Source organism: Myotis yumanensis, unplaced genomic scaffold, assembly GCF_028538775.1.
Source record: "Myotis yumanensis isolate MYYU_CA2020_CCGP unplaced genomic scaffold, mMyoYum1.0.hap1 SCAF_1, whole genome shotgun sequence".
In the NCBI taxonomy this organism is placed as follows: Eukaryota; Metazoa; Chordata; class Mammalia; order Chiroptera; family Vespertilionidae; genus Myotis; species Myotis yumanensis.
Window position 1 is genome coordinate 142,644,113 of NW_027223752.1, and position 13,221 is coordinate 142,657,333.

The 13,221-nt window shown below is 38.9% G+C and overlaps 1 protein-coding gene across 1 annotated transcript in view; it reads left to right on the forward strand.

Moving 5' to 3' along the window:
* Positions 1-13,221, forward strand: part of MALRD1 (MAM and LDL receptor class A domain containing 1) — a 597,781-nt gene that overhangs the window by 392,332 nt on the left and 192,228 nt on the right. Inside the window, exon 31 of the mRNA XM_070426883.1 lies at positions 8,181-8,309. Coding sequence (XP_070282984.1) covers positions 8,181-8,309 — 129 coding nt within the window. The remainder of the gene's footprint in view (positions 1-8,180; positions 8,310-13,221) is intronic.

The window sequence follows — 13,221 nt, forward strand, 5'->3', positions numbered from 1 at the left end:
TTTATGTAACTCTTGATTTCTCCCTTCCAGTGCAAATATACATGCTGGAATGGGGATATCTATAGTGTGAGACAGTCTACAAGAGTAATTTTTAACTATTTAAAGTCCAAAAATATTAACAGAATTTATTTCTTACATATTACCTCATAAGACAAATGTGGTTTTGGAAATTTTGGATAGCTGAAAATTATAATCATAGGTTACTTGTTAACAGCATTTTTATACTTGCATTTATATTAAAAAAAAAAACAAAACAAAAATTTCAGCAAATTAATGAAGAAAGTGTTTTCAGATAATATCTAATATCTTATAGAATTTTAGAGGGAAAAGACCTAACAATCCAGAGTGTTTGAATGATTTTATTTCAAGTTATTTTGGGGTTTACAAATATAGAAGTAAGGCTTATTGTCTATGAATTTAGTGATTAATCTATCATTCCATAATGGTTGTAAGTGAAAAAGAAATAAGCAAACATAATTGCTGACTTGATTGATAAGATATAAAAATTGTTGTTTTCAATGTGGTCAAAATGAATAAACTATTTATTATGTATTATGTATTAACTAGAGGTCTGGTGCACGAATTCATGCACCAGTGGGGTCCCTAAGCCTGGCCTGTGGGGATTGGGCCGAAACCAGCTCTCCAACATTCTCCGAGGGGTCCCGGATTATGAGAGGGCACAGGCCAGGCCGAGGGACCCCACTGGTGTACAATCCGGGCTGGGGAGGGACCGCAGGAGGGCTTCAGGGCATGTCTGGCCCGTCTCACCCAGTCCAGATCTGCCAGACCTCAGCAGGAAGCTAACCTATCAGTTGGAGTGCCTGCCCCCTGGTGGTCAGTGCACACCATAGCAACTGATTAAACGGTCGAACGGTCGGACACTTAGCATGTTAGGCTTTTATTATATAGGACTAGAAGCCCGGTGTACAAAATTTGTGCACTGGGGGAGGGGTGTCCCTCAGCCCAGCCTGCACCCTCTCGAATATGGGACTCCTCAGGGAATGTCCACAGGGATCTGGCCTAAACCGGCAGTCAGAAATCCCTCTCAGAATCCGGGACTGCTGGCTCCTAATGGCCAGCCTGCCTTCCTGATTGCCCCTAACTGCTTCTGCCTGCCAGCCTAATCACCCCCTAACCACTCCCCTGCCAGCCTGATTGACACCTAACTGCTCACCTGCTGGCCCGGTCGCCCCTAACTGCCCTGCCCTGCCAGCCCTATCGCCCCCAACTGCCCTCCCCTGCAGGCCATATTGTGGTGGCCGTTTTGTGCCCACATGGGGATGGCCATCTTGTGTGAGGGCATGATGGTCAATTTGTATATTACCTCTTTATTATATAGGACTAGAGGCCCGATGCACAAAAATTTGTGCACTCGGGGGGGAGAGGGGGTCCCTCAGCCCGGCCAGTGCCCTCTCGCAGTCTGGGACCCCTCGGGAGATAATGACCTGCTGGCTTAGGCCTGCTCCCGGGTGGCAGAGGGCACGCCCAATCCCTAGGTGCAGCCTCTGGTCGGGCTCAGAGCAGGGCCAATTGGGGAGTTGGGGCGCTGCCCCCTGTCATGCACAGAGCAGGGCAGATCGGGAGGTTGCAATGCCACCCCTAGTCACGCTCAGGGTAGGGCTGATTTGGGGGTTGGGGCACCGCCCTCTGTCACACTCAAGGCAGGGTCGATAGGGAGGTTGCGGTGCCACCCCCTGTCACACACAGAGCAGGGCTGATCAGGCGGTTGGGGCACTGCCCCCTGTCACGCACAGAGCAGGGCCCATCAGGGGGGTTGGGGCTCCGTACCCTGTCATACACAGAGCCGCAGGGCGATCAGGAGGTTGGGGAGCTCCCCCCTGTCACGCACAGAGCAGGGCCCATCAGGGGGTTGGGGAGCTCCCCCCTGTCACTCACACAGCAGGGCCGATAGGGGAGTTGGAGCACCGCCCTCTATCACCCACAGGGCAGGGCCGATCAGGGGGTTGGGGCACTGCCACTGTCACACTCAGGGCAGGGCCGATGGGGAGGTTATGGCTCTACCCCATCACACACAGAGCAGGGCCCGTGGGGGGGTGGGGGGGTTGGGGCGCCGCACCCTGTCACACTCATAGCCGCAGGGCGATCAGTGGGTTGGGGAGCTCCCCCTTATCAGGCACAGAGCAGGGCTGATCGGGGGTTGGTGTGCCTTCTCCTGTCACAAACAGAGCAGGGCGGATAGGGAGGTTGTGGCCCCGCCCCCTGTCACAAACAGAGCTGCAGTGTGATCAGGGGGTTTTGTCGCTGCCCCCTGTCACGCTGTTACCAGTGCCGGCAGGCCTCGCGGCTCCGCTGATCCTGGTGCCAGGAGGCATATTACCCTTTTACTATATAGGATAGAGGCCTGCTGCATGGGTGGGGGGCTGGCTGGTTTGCCCTGAAGGGTGTCCTGGATCAGGGTGGGGGTCCCCACTGGGGTGCCTGGCCAGTCTGGGTGAGGGGCTGAGGGCCGTTTTCAGGGTGGCGAGTGACTGAAGCTCCCAACCTGTCCTTTTTTCCTTTTTTTTTTTTTTATTCTGGGCCAGCTTTAGCTCTGAGGCTCGGCTCCAGCTATGAGACCTCCGCTGCTGAAAGCAGGTTTCTGGCCTTTGTTTACCTTCTGTATTTGAAACAATGTTGGGGTCTGGCTGGCTGAAGCCTGGCTGACTAAAGCAGGTTTCTGGGGGTTTGGTTAGCTTCTATATTTGTTACAATGTTTCTTAGAGTTGCAGCTCAGAGGCCGGCAAGGCAGGTGGGGAAGCTTGGCTTCCTCCGTCACTGAAGCAAGCAAGCCTCCCTGTTCGCGTCAGCTGCCTGGCTGCCGGCCGCCATCTTGGCTGGCAGTTAATTTGCATATCTTCCTGATTAGCCAATGGGAAGGGTAGCGGCCATACGGCTAATTACCATGATTCTCTTTTATTAGATAGGATTATATAGGATATTTTGAACTGATATTTTGAAGCAAATGCTTCAGTATAAATTTTATGCAAATGTTTCTGAATAGCTCTGGGCAGTATGGTTTAGTTGGTTGGAGCATCATCCCGCACACCAAAAGGTGGCAGGTTTGATTCCTGGTCAGGGCACATACCCAGGTTGTGGGTTCCATCTCTGGTCTCTGTGGGTGTGCACAGGAGGTAACTGATCGATGTTTCTCTCTTGCATCAATGTTTCTCATGTTTCTCTCTCTGTCTTTATCCCTTTCTCTCTCTAATATCAATGGAAAATATATCCTTGGGTGAGGACTAAAAAAAAAAAAAAAAAAAAAAAAAAGTTACCTGAGCAAAGACAATAGTATTCTGAGATTAGACAAATGCTAAATACATAATTGAATCTTCTTTCTTTGTCATTCCCTATCAGATGTCTATGACATTGGTGCTTTAGTGTACAACTCTCCTCTTATACCAAACTCCACTGGAGTGAAGGTAAACTTTGAGCAAAGTATGTATTTCCTCTTAATATAGCAATTAAAAATTTTTACTTTGGTCTAAACACATGACATATTCCATCCATCTTGGGTCTTTTTTAAGTTCGAGCTTGAATCTAGCATGTAAACAAATATTTTTAATGATTGGGCCACTTTTAATGATGATTATAATTTTCCTAAGTAATTTTTTTCTTTCCTTACAATTTTATGTAGCATACCAAATTCATTTTCCTCAAAAAGAGCCTTTATTATCTTAACTGGAGGCCCAGTGCATGAAATTTGGGCACTCGGCAGGGAGGGCGGTCCCTCAGCCTGGCCTGTACCCTCTCGTACTCTGGGAGCCCTTGGGGGATGTCCAATTGATGGCTTAGGCTGGCTCACTGACCACCAGGAAGCAGCTCTTTCATTGAGCGTCTGCCCCCTGGTGGTCAGTGCATATCACAGCAACCAGGCGTTTCACCGTTTGGTTGATTTGCATATTAGCCTTTTATTATATAGGATATTCGATGTTGCCTTGTCCCATTTCTCTTCAGATTGTCTTTACTTTCTGCCTCATGTCATCACACACCATTGAGCCTCCTTGTCCGTGTAGCAACTAATAAATTACATCATTAGCTGTGTTTATATGGACTATCAAACTCACAGAATATATTACATCTCAGAAATTATATTAGGCAGTGATAATAATTACCACACAGCCCATTTATCCTCTGAACAGTTTTCAGTAGTTGACAGTTCTTTTATAATTATTTTTAACTGAAAGATTTTTTAGGAATGATTTAACCCAATGCATTTTAAATTTGCTAAATGCACTTCTCAGTTCTTAGTACTTTTAGCATGATTTTAATTTATTTTAAGTTTAAATAGCCAACTATTCTGATTGCAATGGTAAAGTCCAGTTTGCCAATTTTAAACACAGTTCAGCAAATATTACTTTATCGCCTGAAAGGAGTCTGGGCTCTGTGCTATGTTTTAGGGGTATAGCAATAAATATATAACAATTACTTCCTTTAAGGATTCTTCTGTATTTTTTTTTCAGAATAAGCATGATTATTTTGTCCATTGTATAGTCAATAAATGCAACAGAAAATGTATCATGGTACTGTATTTTAATACATCTGTTATAATTGAGATTATCAAGGGCACCTGAGTTTTGTTGTTGATGTTGTTTTATTTTATTATTTCCTTTGACTTCTTCATTGGCCTTCTAAAATTGTGTGTTTTGTTTTTGTTTTATATAAACCTTTAAACCAATTACTGGTATATAATATATATTTATAGCCTAGGGTTGAGCAATCTGTTGTCCTTAAAATATGTGAAATTTGAGCACGTCTTGTAAATAGCCAGCCATCTCCACCACATGGAATGGGAAGTATGAAGGCATAAAAACATGAATAAAGGCTAAATTGGTGAAAAAAATGTACATCTGTGGACCATATATAGATGGGTACTGTAAAGTTTATTGTGAGGCAAGAAGTAGGGAAAGATAAACTAGGAGGCAAAAAGAAAAGATGGTGTATGCATTTTTGGTCGTGCTTAGTGTGTCTAATATGTTATAGAGAAATCCAATGGAAGATGTATAAGTGTATAAACTCAGAAAAGTTACAGATTGGGATGTGGCTATTGCATCATCAGCCCCCAGTTGGTAGATAAAACTATGACAGTAAATATGATGCCTGAGGAAGAGCAAAGGAAAATGAGTCAGGGTCACAATTTGCTCCACAGGCATTTAAAGGCCTAGATTGGACCTGGAGCCCAGAGAAAAGAAGGAAGGTTAAGAGACAGCAGAACAGCAGGAATATGATGCCAAACACCTAAGGGCCTTAAGGGTTACAAAAAGGAAGACATTTTTGGCATATCAGATGCAGTAGCAAAGTCCAGAATGGAAATGGTTGATATGTCTTTTTTAAATGGTAGTTAGGAACTTCCATTTAAAAGTCAAATAATTGAGCAAGTTATCTTCTGATGAAGGACTGGGAACTGAAAAGAGCTGAGCATTTGATGAGGAATTCTGAAACATTAAACTATTAATAACATTTCTTCATGCACAAAAGTGTGCGTTCTTCGTCAGTTAAATCAGCTGAGTTTTGTTGTTGATGTTGTTTTATTTCCTTATTATTTCTTCTGCCTTCTTCCTGGGCCTTCTAAAATTGTGTGTGTTTTGTTTTTCTTTTATATAAACCTTTAAACCAATATATATATATATATATATATATATATATATATATATATATATATTAGATACCTGTTGCACGAATATTCACACAATAGACCTTCCTTCCCCTGGCTGCTGGCACCGGTTTTCCTCCAGCACCCAGTACCCAGGCCTTTGGTCTGGCCACAGCAGAGAAGCCAAGCCTCTTCAGTCTTCAGTCTTCAGTCTTCACTCCAGCCAGAGCCTTCCGTCTTCCCTCTGCAAATTAACTGCCATCTTTGTTGGGTTAATTTTCATAGTCACTCTGATTGGGTGGTGAGCATAGCGGAGTGACATCAATTTGCATGTTTCTCTTTTATTAATGTAGAATTTATATATATATATATATTGCCTAGGGTTGAGCAATCTGTTGCCCTTAAAATATGTGAAAAATCACAAAGAAAACTAAATACTTAAACTATGTCCAAATATAAAAATTTAAAGTTAAAAATCTGGGTTTCATGCATGAAAAGAGAGGTTTGTATATATAATTTTCTTTCAGACAAATATAGACACAGTTTGTAGTCACCTTTTTTGTCTAAAATCATGAAAAGTTGATCTTTATGATACCTTCCCCTTAGCAGGCACCTTGCCTCTGTATCACAAGTGGAATTGGATTTTTTATATTTCCCGAAACTCTTGCTGTACACTGACATGGTCCAGTACCTCCAGTAACGCTTCAGATAATGTGACACACACTGAGCTTTGCGGTCACTGAGATCACTGAGGTTAGAGTTTCAGATGTGTTGCTATCAATTGTCTGATATGTGCACTGACCTTAAAACCTAGCAATTTTTTCTAACATAAGACAGATTTAAGTGTTTATGGTGAATAGAAAATATGAAACACTGTTATTTTCTAAACATTTGAAAATACTTGTTGTGTGATATTAAGTCCTCTGCAGTGCTGAGATTTCCTTTTATGTTCAAACTTGCCCCTGATGTTTCTAGAACAAGAGACTACTCAAGCGAAATAAGTTCATCTGTGAAGGAAAATTTGAGGTGCATAATCTTTTTCTAAAATATCTATTCTTGAGCCTATTTCCCTTTCAGTATCAAAAATTTTTCTTTTCCTTCAAATAAATCTGAATCTTCCATATATTCAATGTGGTCAAATTTTCTCCATAAGGAAGCTAAGATGAATGGAATAAATAAAGGAAATTCATATAGGAACTGCTTCCTCTCAGTTGATGGTCTGGCCTATTTTATTAATTAGCTGAATGACTGAGATGATAGGCACTTTAAAGTCCATCAATTGAATAAATGTATTAAATATTTATTCACATAAGTATAAACTTGAGCTACTTTTTATTGTCCTCTGACAGCAAGCCATAAATATCTTCAATTATAGCACAACACATACCATTTTAAAAATAAGTTTTCATCAGCATATTATGAGTTATTTGAAGGTAAGAACTATCATAATATCCATCAGGGTGTCTGACAATTGCTTACTGTATGTTTCTAGGATGAATAATTAAAGATTCTAAATAGATGACATCACTAGATGTAAGCATATAGTCTTTTGTATGAAAAACTAATGATCAATGTTTTCATTTAGAGATCAATATTACATGGCTTACCTAAGGTTGTAGCCTTTATAAGAATGGAGGTCAGGAGCTGGCTGGTGTGGCTCAGTTGGTTGGACCATGCACTAAAGTTTGTTGGGTTTGATTCCTAAGGGCATAGTTTTATATCTTTAATGTGTATTACTTTGAAGCTGTGAAGAATTATCATTAGACTTCATATTAGTTCAAGTGACATTCAATTATGTGACTTGCTTTGAAAATCCTGTCAATTCACTTTTCTTAGTTCCCTTTAGGTGAAACCATTATACCTTCAATTACTATAACCAGCATTTATGAAGCACAAAGTACGTAGTAGGTGCCATGTTAAATCCGAGAGAATACAGCAAAATCTCCTCCTGCTAAGGGGCTTGGAGTCTGAAGGGACAGAAAGGCATGTAAACTGCTCTTATATGAGGTGCTGAGTATTTAATATAGGAATAAAGGGGGTCTTCAGGGGCATAACACAGGGGGTGTCCAACCAGGAACTTGGATGATAAAGAGAAAGGCAAGACAAGGGTAGAGAGAGGACTTGTGTCCTTGAGTCTTGAGGTTGAGGAGACCAGCAGAAGCACAAGAGAGAACGGTCAGTGTAGGTAAAGGAAACAGCATATGAACACATGGGAAAATAAGGAACAAATGACATATTTGTGAAACCTTCTATTGCAGGTGCTTATGAGAAGAGTTGCAAAAAATGAGAATTAAAAACTAAGTTGGTACCAAAAAACCAAAAGATTTGTAATCCCTTGATTAGAAGTTTGGGTTTATATAATAGCTAATGGTTAGCCTTTGACTAATTAAAGGATATTTTGAAATTACCATCTATATAACATGCTGAACAATGGAGGTAGGACTGAGAGAGGGGAAGTTGTGTAGACATCTACCTTGGACAACTATTAAAATCACTAACTTATTTAATGGTGTGAAATCTATAAAATGATTAAAATGAGTAATCAAATGGAATGAAATCATAACAAATAACACCTTTGTTTTTACCCCAGTGGGAGAGACTTCTGAAATTTGCCCAGAAGCCACTGATTTTTTGTGCCACAACAAGAAATGTATCGCATCCCACCTTGTCTGTGACTATAAACCAGACTGCTCTGATAGGTCTGATGAAGCTCACTGTGGTAAGTATATTTGTCTGTTCTAATGCTGCCAGTTCAGCACAGACTTTCACTTTATTAGTAGAGAAACTTACTGGCACTGCTGAGAAGAAATGTTCTTTTCATGCACTACGGTAGGTTTAGAATAGCCAGAACATTTTTTCAACTTCTTTATGAAAATATCCAGATGGCAGTCCTCTCTCGTTCTTTTTACTCCTATATTAAAAACTGCAATAAATCTGTAGCAAATCATGTTACGAAACTTTCCCATCATGTCACTGTGTAGAACTGTGAGTGTAGCCAACACCACCAGCCATCTCCAGAAAGTTTTTATCTTGGAAAAGTATATCTCAGTACCCATTAAACAATAACTCTCCATTCTCCTCACATCCCAGTTCCAAGCAACCATCATTATACTTTTTGTTTTTATGCATTTGACAACTCTTGGTACTTCATATAAGTGGAATCATACATAATTTGTTTTTAGTGAATGGCTCATTTCACATAGTATAATGTCCTCAACATTCATCCATATTTTAGTTTTAAATCAAAGTATAAAAGGAAGTGAAAGTAATTGGCATTGTTTAAACTATACTGTGAATACTACACATTATATTCTTAATTCAAAAATAATTATACATTTCCTTTAATGTATGTATTTTCAAATGAAATTTATAATACATTAAATAATACTTCCTAATGTTATTTCTAACTTCTTTTAAGTGCATCAGACCAGGTATCAAACCTGCAACCTGGGTATGTGCCCTGACTGGGAAGTGAACCTGCCATCTTTTGATATATGGGACAACACTCCAACCAATTGAGCCACACTGGCCAGGGACAAAAGTACATTTTTTTATACTTACTGTAAGAAATTGATTTCAATGGAATTCTAAAACACTTGTAAAATCACCATTTTCCCCACAAGACATAACAAATAGAACATTTAATAACCACCAGTAAAACATTAAAAACGAAGCCAAATTTATAAAGGTTCTAAAGGAAAAAATAATTGAAGTTTGATGGCATAGATACATACATTCAGTGGAGAAAGGACGACTGTCACAGGCACATAGAAAAGTTACTGCCGATAGTAAAATTATCTTCCTCTCATTTAAGATGTATGTATATTAAAATATTTATATAAAAGCATATTCTTTCATTTATTCCTATTCTTAATATGGGCTAGGAACAACTTTCTGAACATTAGATATATAAAAATGAACAAGACATTGTTTTAGGCTTCAAAAACTTACTTTGTACTGTGTGTGGGGGGGATACTATGAAGAAAATTGTATTTAAATCTAATGTGTTTTTTCTCTCTTTTTAAAGAAGTTGTTAGTAAATGAGAGGTTTCCTGTTTAATTGTAAAGTATAACAAGTTCTAGCAAGAATAAGATTATCACAGCTTATTCAGAGAGTACAAATGAAGAATAGCATGTGTGTGCGTGTGTGTGCGCGCGTGTGTGTGTGTGTACACCTGTATGTGCAATATAGAAACAGGCTTACAAAATGCTGGGGAGAGTTATGGGTAATTTGGGTTTTCAAATGTGAATGCTGCCCATGTTCTTCTGGCTTCGCTCATTTTTCCTCTGACTGCCTTATATGCTTTTTTTTGCCCCTCACAGTTATTGATGTGAAAACACACACAGGCAGTTTTGATTTTCTGAAACTGAAGTAAATTACATACTTATATCTGTTAGTGTTACCCACAACTTTGATGGACAACTTCAAGAAATAGTTGAATTTATTAATATAAAAGTAATATATTGACAAATTAAATAGCCACTTTTCTTACAGTCTCTTGATACACTTTGTTCATATCCACAAACAACACTACACAGCATACAAAAATATACAAGTGACTTAGTTCTGCAAATTGACTTCATTAATATTTTCTATTGATGGCCTCTTAGATATATTCTCCAATGTAAATCATCAGGGCTACATTCCTGAAGTCAGAGAGTCTATGTGCATAATGGAATAAATTGCACATTTTTAAAATGACCTTTGGAGAAATATAAGAAAGAGTTGACCTTTGGCTTATTAAACTGGAGTCCTCATTTTGACTTTGACCCTCACTTGTTGGGCAATTATTTAAATTCTCAGTGATTCACTTTTCTCATCTGTTTAGTAGATATAATAACATCCATCCTATTGAGTGCTTTGAGAATTAAATGAAATAATGTAAAGAATGTCTCTGCTCAGTATCCTAGAATTAATGATGTTAGCTTTTTCCATATCATCTTTTTTACATTCTCTGGAGATTTGTCAATCATGTCTTATATGCATGGCCTGTATACTTATCAGAAAATAAATGCAGTTATTCCTCATAAGATGTATCATAAAATAAAATTTTCTTTTGCATCTTTACCTTCTGTTGCAAAATGTATGGTTACTAATAAGTGATATCGACTCTAAAAACAAATAAACAAACAAAAAAACACAACAGTTAAATCCGAAAATGTGCTCTCTTCTTTCATGGAAGAAAATTATTACCTAAAACATGTGTCACGTGCACCTTGTGTTCTCAGCTGGGGATAGCCAGCTTGCTGGTGGTCACTTTCTCTCCTGCCTCTTACACAGGCGAACATTCTCTTTCCCAATCTACCCAGATTCTTAAATATCCTTCTCAATGCAGCAAAGATGCCATTTCACCATGAGGATAAACAATTTAATATTCCTGCATTATGTACTATGGTATGGCAAAATAAGGTAGATGTGTAGATGTAAGGAACTAAAAATAATTATGGTGCTATCTCTTAAAAATATGTTAACTGATCAATATGTACTCTGACCACACAACCATATTATTCCACTGGGAAAATGCCAATTATTTAAAAGAATGTTAATAATGCTTTGAATCCTTCAAGGGGTCATGGTAAAGATCACACACAATTTAGAAAATAGTTTTTCTAAAGCAATAGCTATTTTGAAAATACAGATGATACCTGTACCTCATCAAGAAACATTGCAAAGTCTTCATATCATTCAATAATTATATGTAAGGGAACACTTCAATATACATGATGTAATTCACTAAAAATTACTGATCACATGGAAATGTTTTAGTCATACAATAGTAAACAACAAGTAAGATGACAATATAAAATAAAGAGGTAATGAATTTCCAAATCAGTGGTACCAACTATAATGCCATAAAACCCACACATGCCCCGAGAACTGGCATGGCCTTCAAAGGGAGAGATGGTATAGATGTTGGACATTCAAGGAAGAGTATGATTTGCTAGATAGAATGGAGAAGAGGAGATAAAGATACTTGTAACAGAAATTCCAACCTTAAGCAGTTTAGATGGACAGTAGTCCCTGCTAGTTGCTTTTCACTTCTTTTTGTTGCTTAAAAACAGAGCTCCAACTTTATTTGGGGCAGCACTGTGACCAGCTGCAAATACCATCATCTCCAATCTTCCTTATAGCCACCAGAGGCCAATGAATACACATGGGAATTTTGGGAAGGTGTCTCTTTCAGAGAGAAAAAGCTCTTTCCTCTTTTTGTCTCCTTCAATGCTTGAATATTTGTGACCCATGGAAGTACAGCCGTTGTCTTGCAACCATGCATGAGCATGAGGATGACAAGGTGACAGCATTGAAATGAGGGAAATGCGTGCTTCACACTGCACACACGGCATGGCTGAACCACAATGCCAACCTTAAACTGACAACTTCCCAATGTACTGTTAATTGAGATAAATTAATTCCTGTCTGTTTGAGTTACAATTATTTGGTATTTAGTAAAGCCAGCTCCTCCCCATCAAATTCTGCAGCCCTGAGTACCTCATTTTTGCAATGATATCCTGAGAAAGGACAAATAGATTTTCTTCTTTTGATTTATTTTTTTAAAGAAAAACTTTTCCTAGGTGCCTTTTCTCCAATAAGTCTCATTGTCTAGAATTGCATCTCACATTGATGCCTGAAATAACTAAAAAGAGGAACATGGCATCACAATTGCTGAGATAAACCATCAGTCACCCCTGGAGCTGATAAGGGGCTATTTCACCCATAAAACACATACCTGAGTGAAAGAAGGTTTATACCTGGAGAAAATTGCAGTTCTCTCCTGAACAAGAGAGGGAAGGGATGACTGAAAAATGAGCACCCAAATGCTAGAGAAAACATTTAAAAAAGTGAGTAGTTTTAACTATAAAAGTTGAAAAAAGTCTGTTTTTATTCGAGATAATTTTCTGAAAATTCGGTTGGCAGGCAATTTTAAATATGAGACAGATTTCAGCCTAAAATACACTTTGAGTTGCAGAAAGGTTACTGTATTCAAGGCTAGAGATTGTGGAGAGTATCTTCAGACAATGTGAAAACTTGCATATTTTTAGCAAGAGAAACAACACATAAGAACATGCTTAAAGGTGATTAATGTGGTTTGCATTTATAATGTTGATAGATTGAAGGCTACATTAAAAAAAAAAGATAATCCATTAAATCAGGTGGTTGAACCAATGGAACTGGAATGGGGACTATAGAACTGTAAGGAAGGAAATTAAATAAATACATTTACAAAGGGAGAGTCTACAGGTATTAGTGATAGATTGGATATGAAAATGAAGAATGCAGAATCAAAGATAACTTCAAAGTTTGAATCTTTAGGAAGACAGAAGATTCATTCTATGAAATTAGTCACTAATCTTAAAAAGAAGAACCCAATTTGAGAAGTGAATGATGAGTTTGTTTTAGGCTTGTTTGGTTTCGAGGTAATGGTTGCGTATTCCAAGTGAAATGTTCAAAAAGCATTTGAAGATAAACGCCTGCATTTCATCATGGCTATGGATTTATTTGTAAGCCATCTGCATAAAAGTGTGAAGGGCCCTGGGTCTGGATGAATGAAGATATACAGAGTGAGAAATTTAAGTAAATAAATCCATATTTTTAAAATCAAGAGGGACACCGTGACTATGTCTGCAAATTA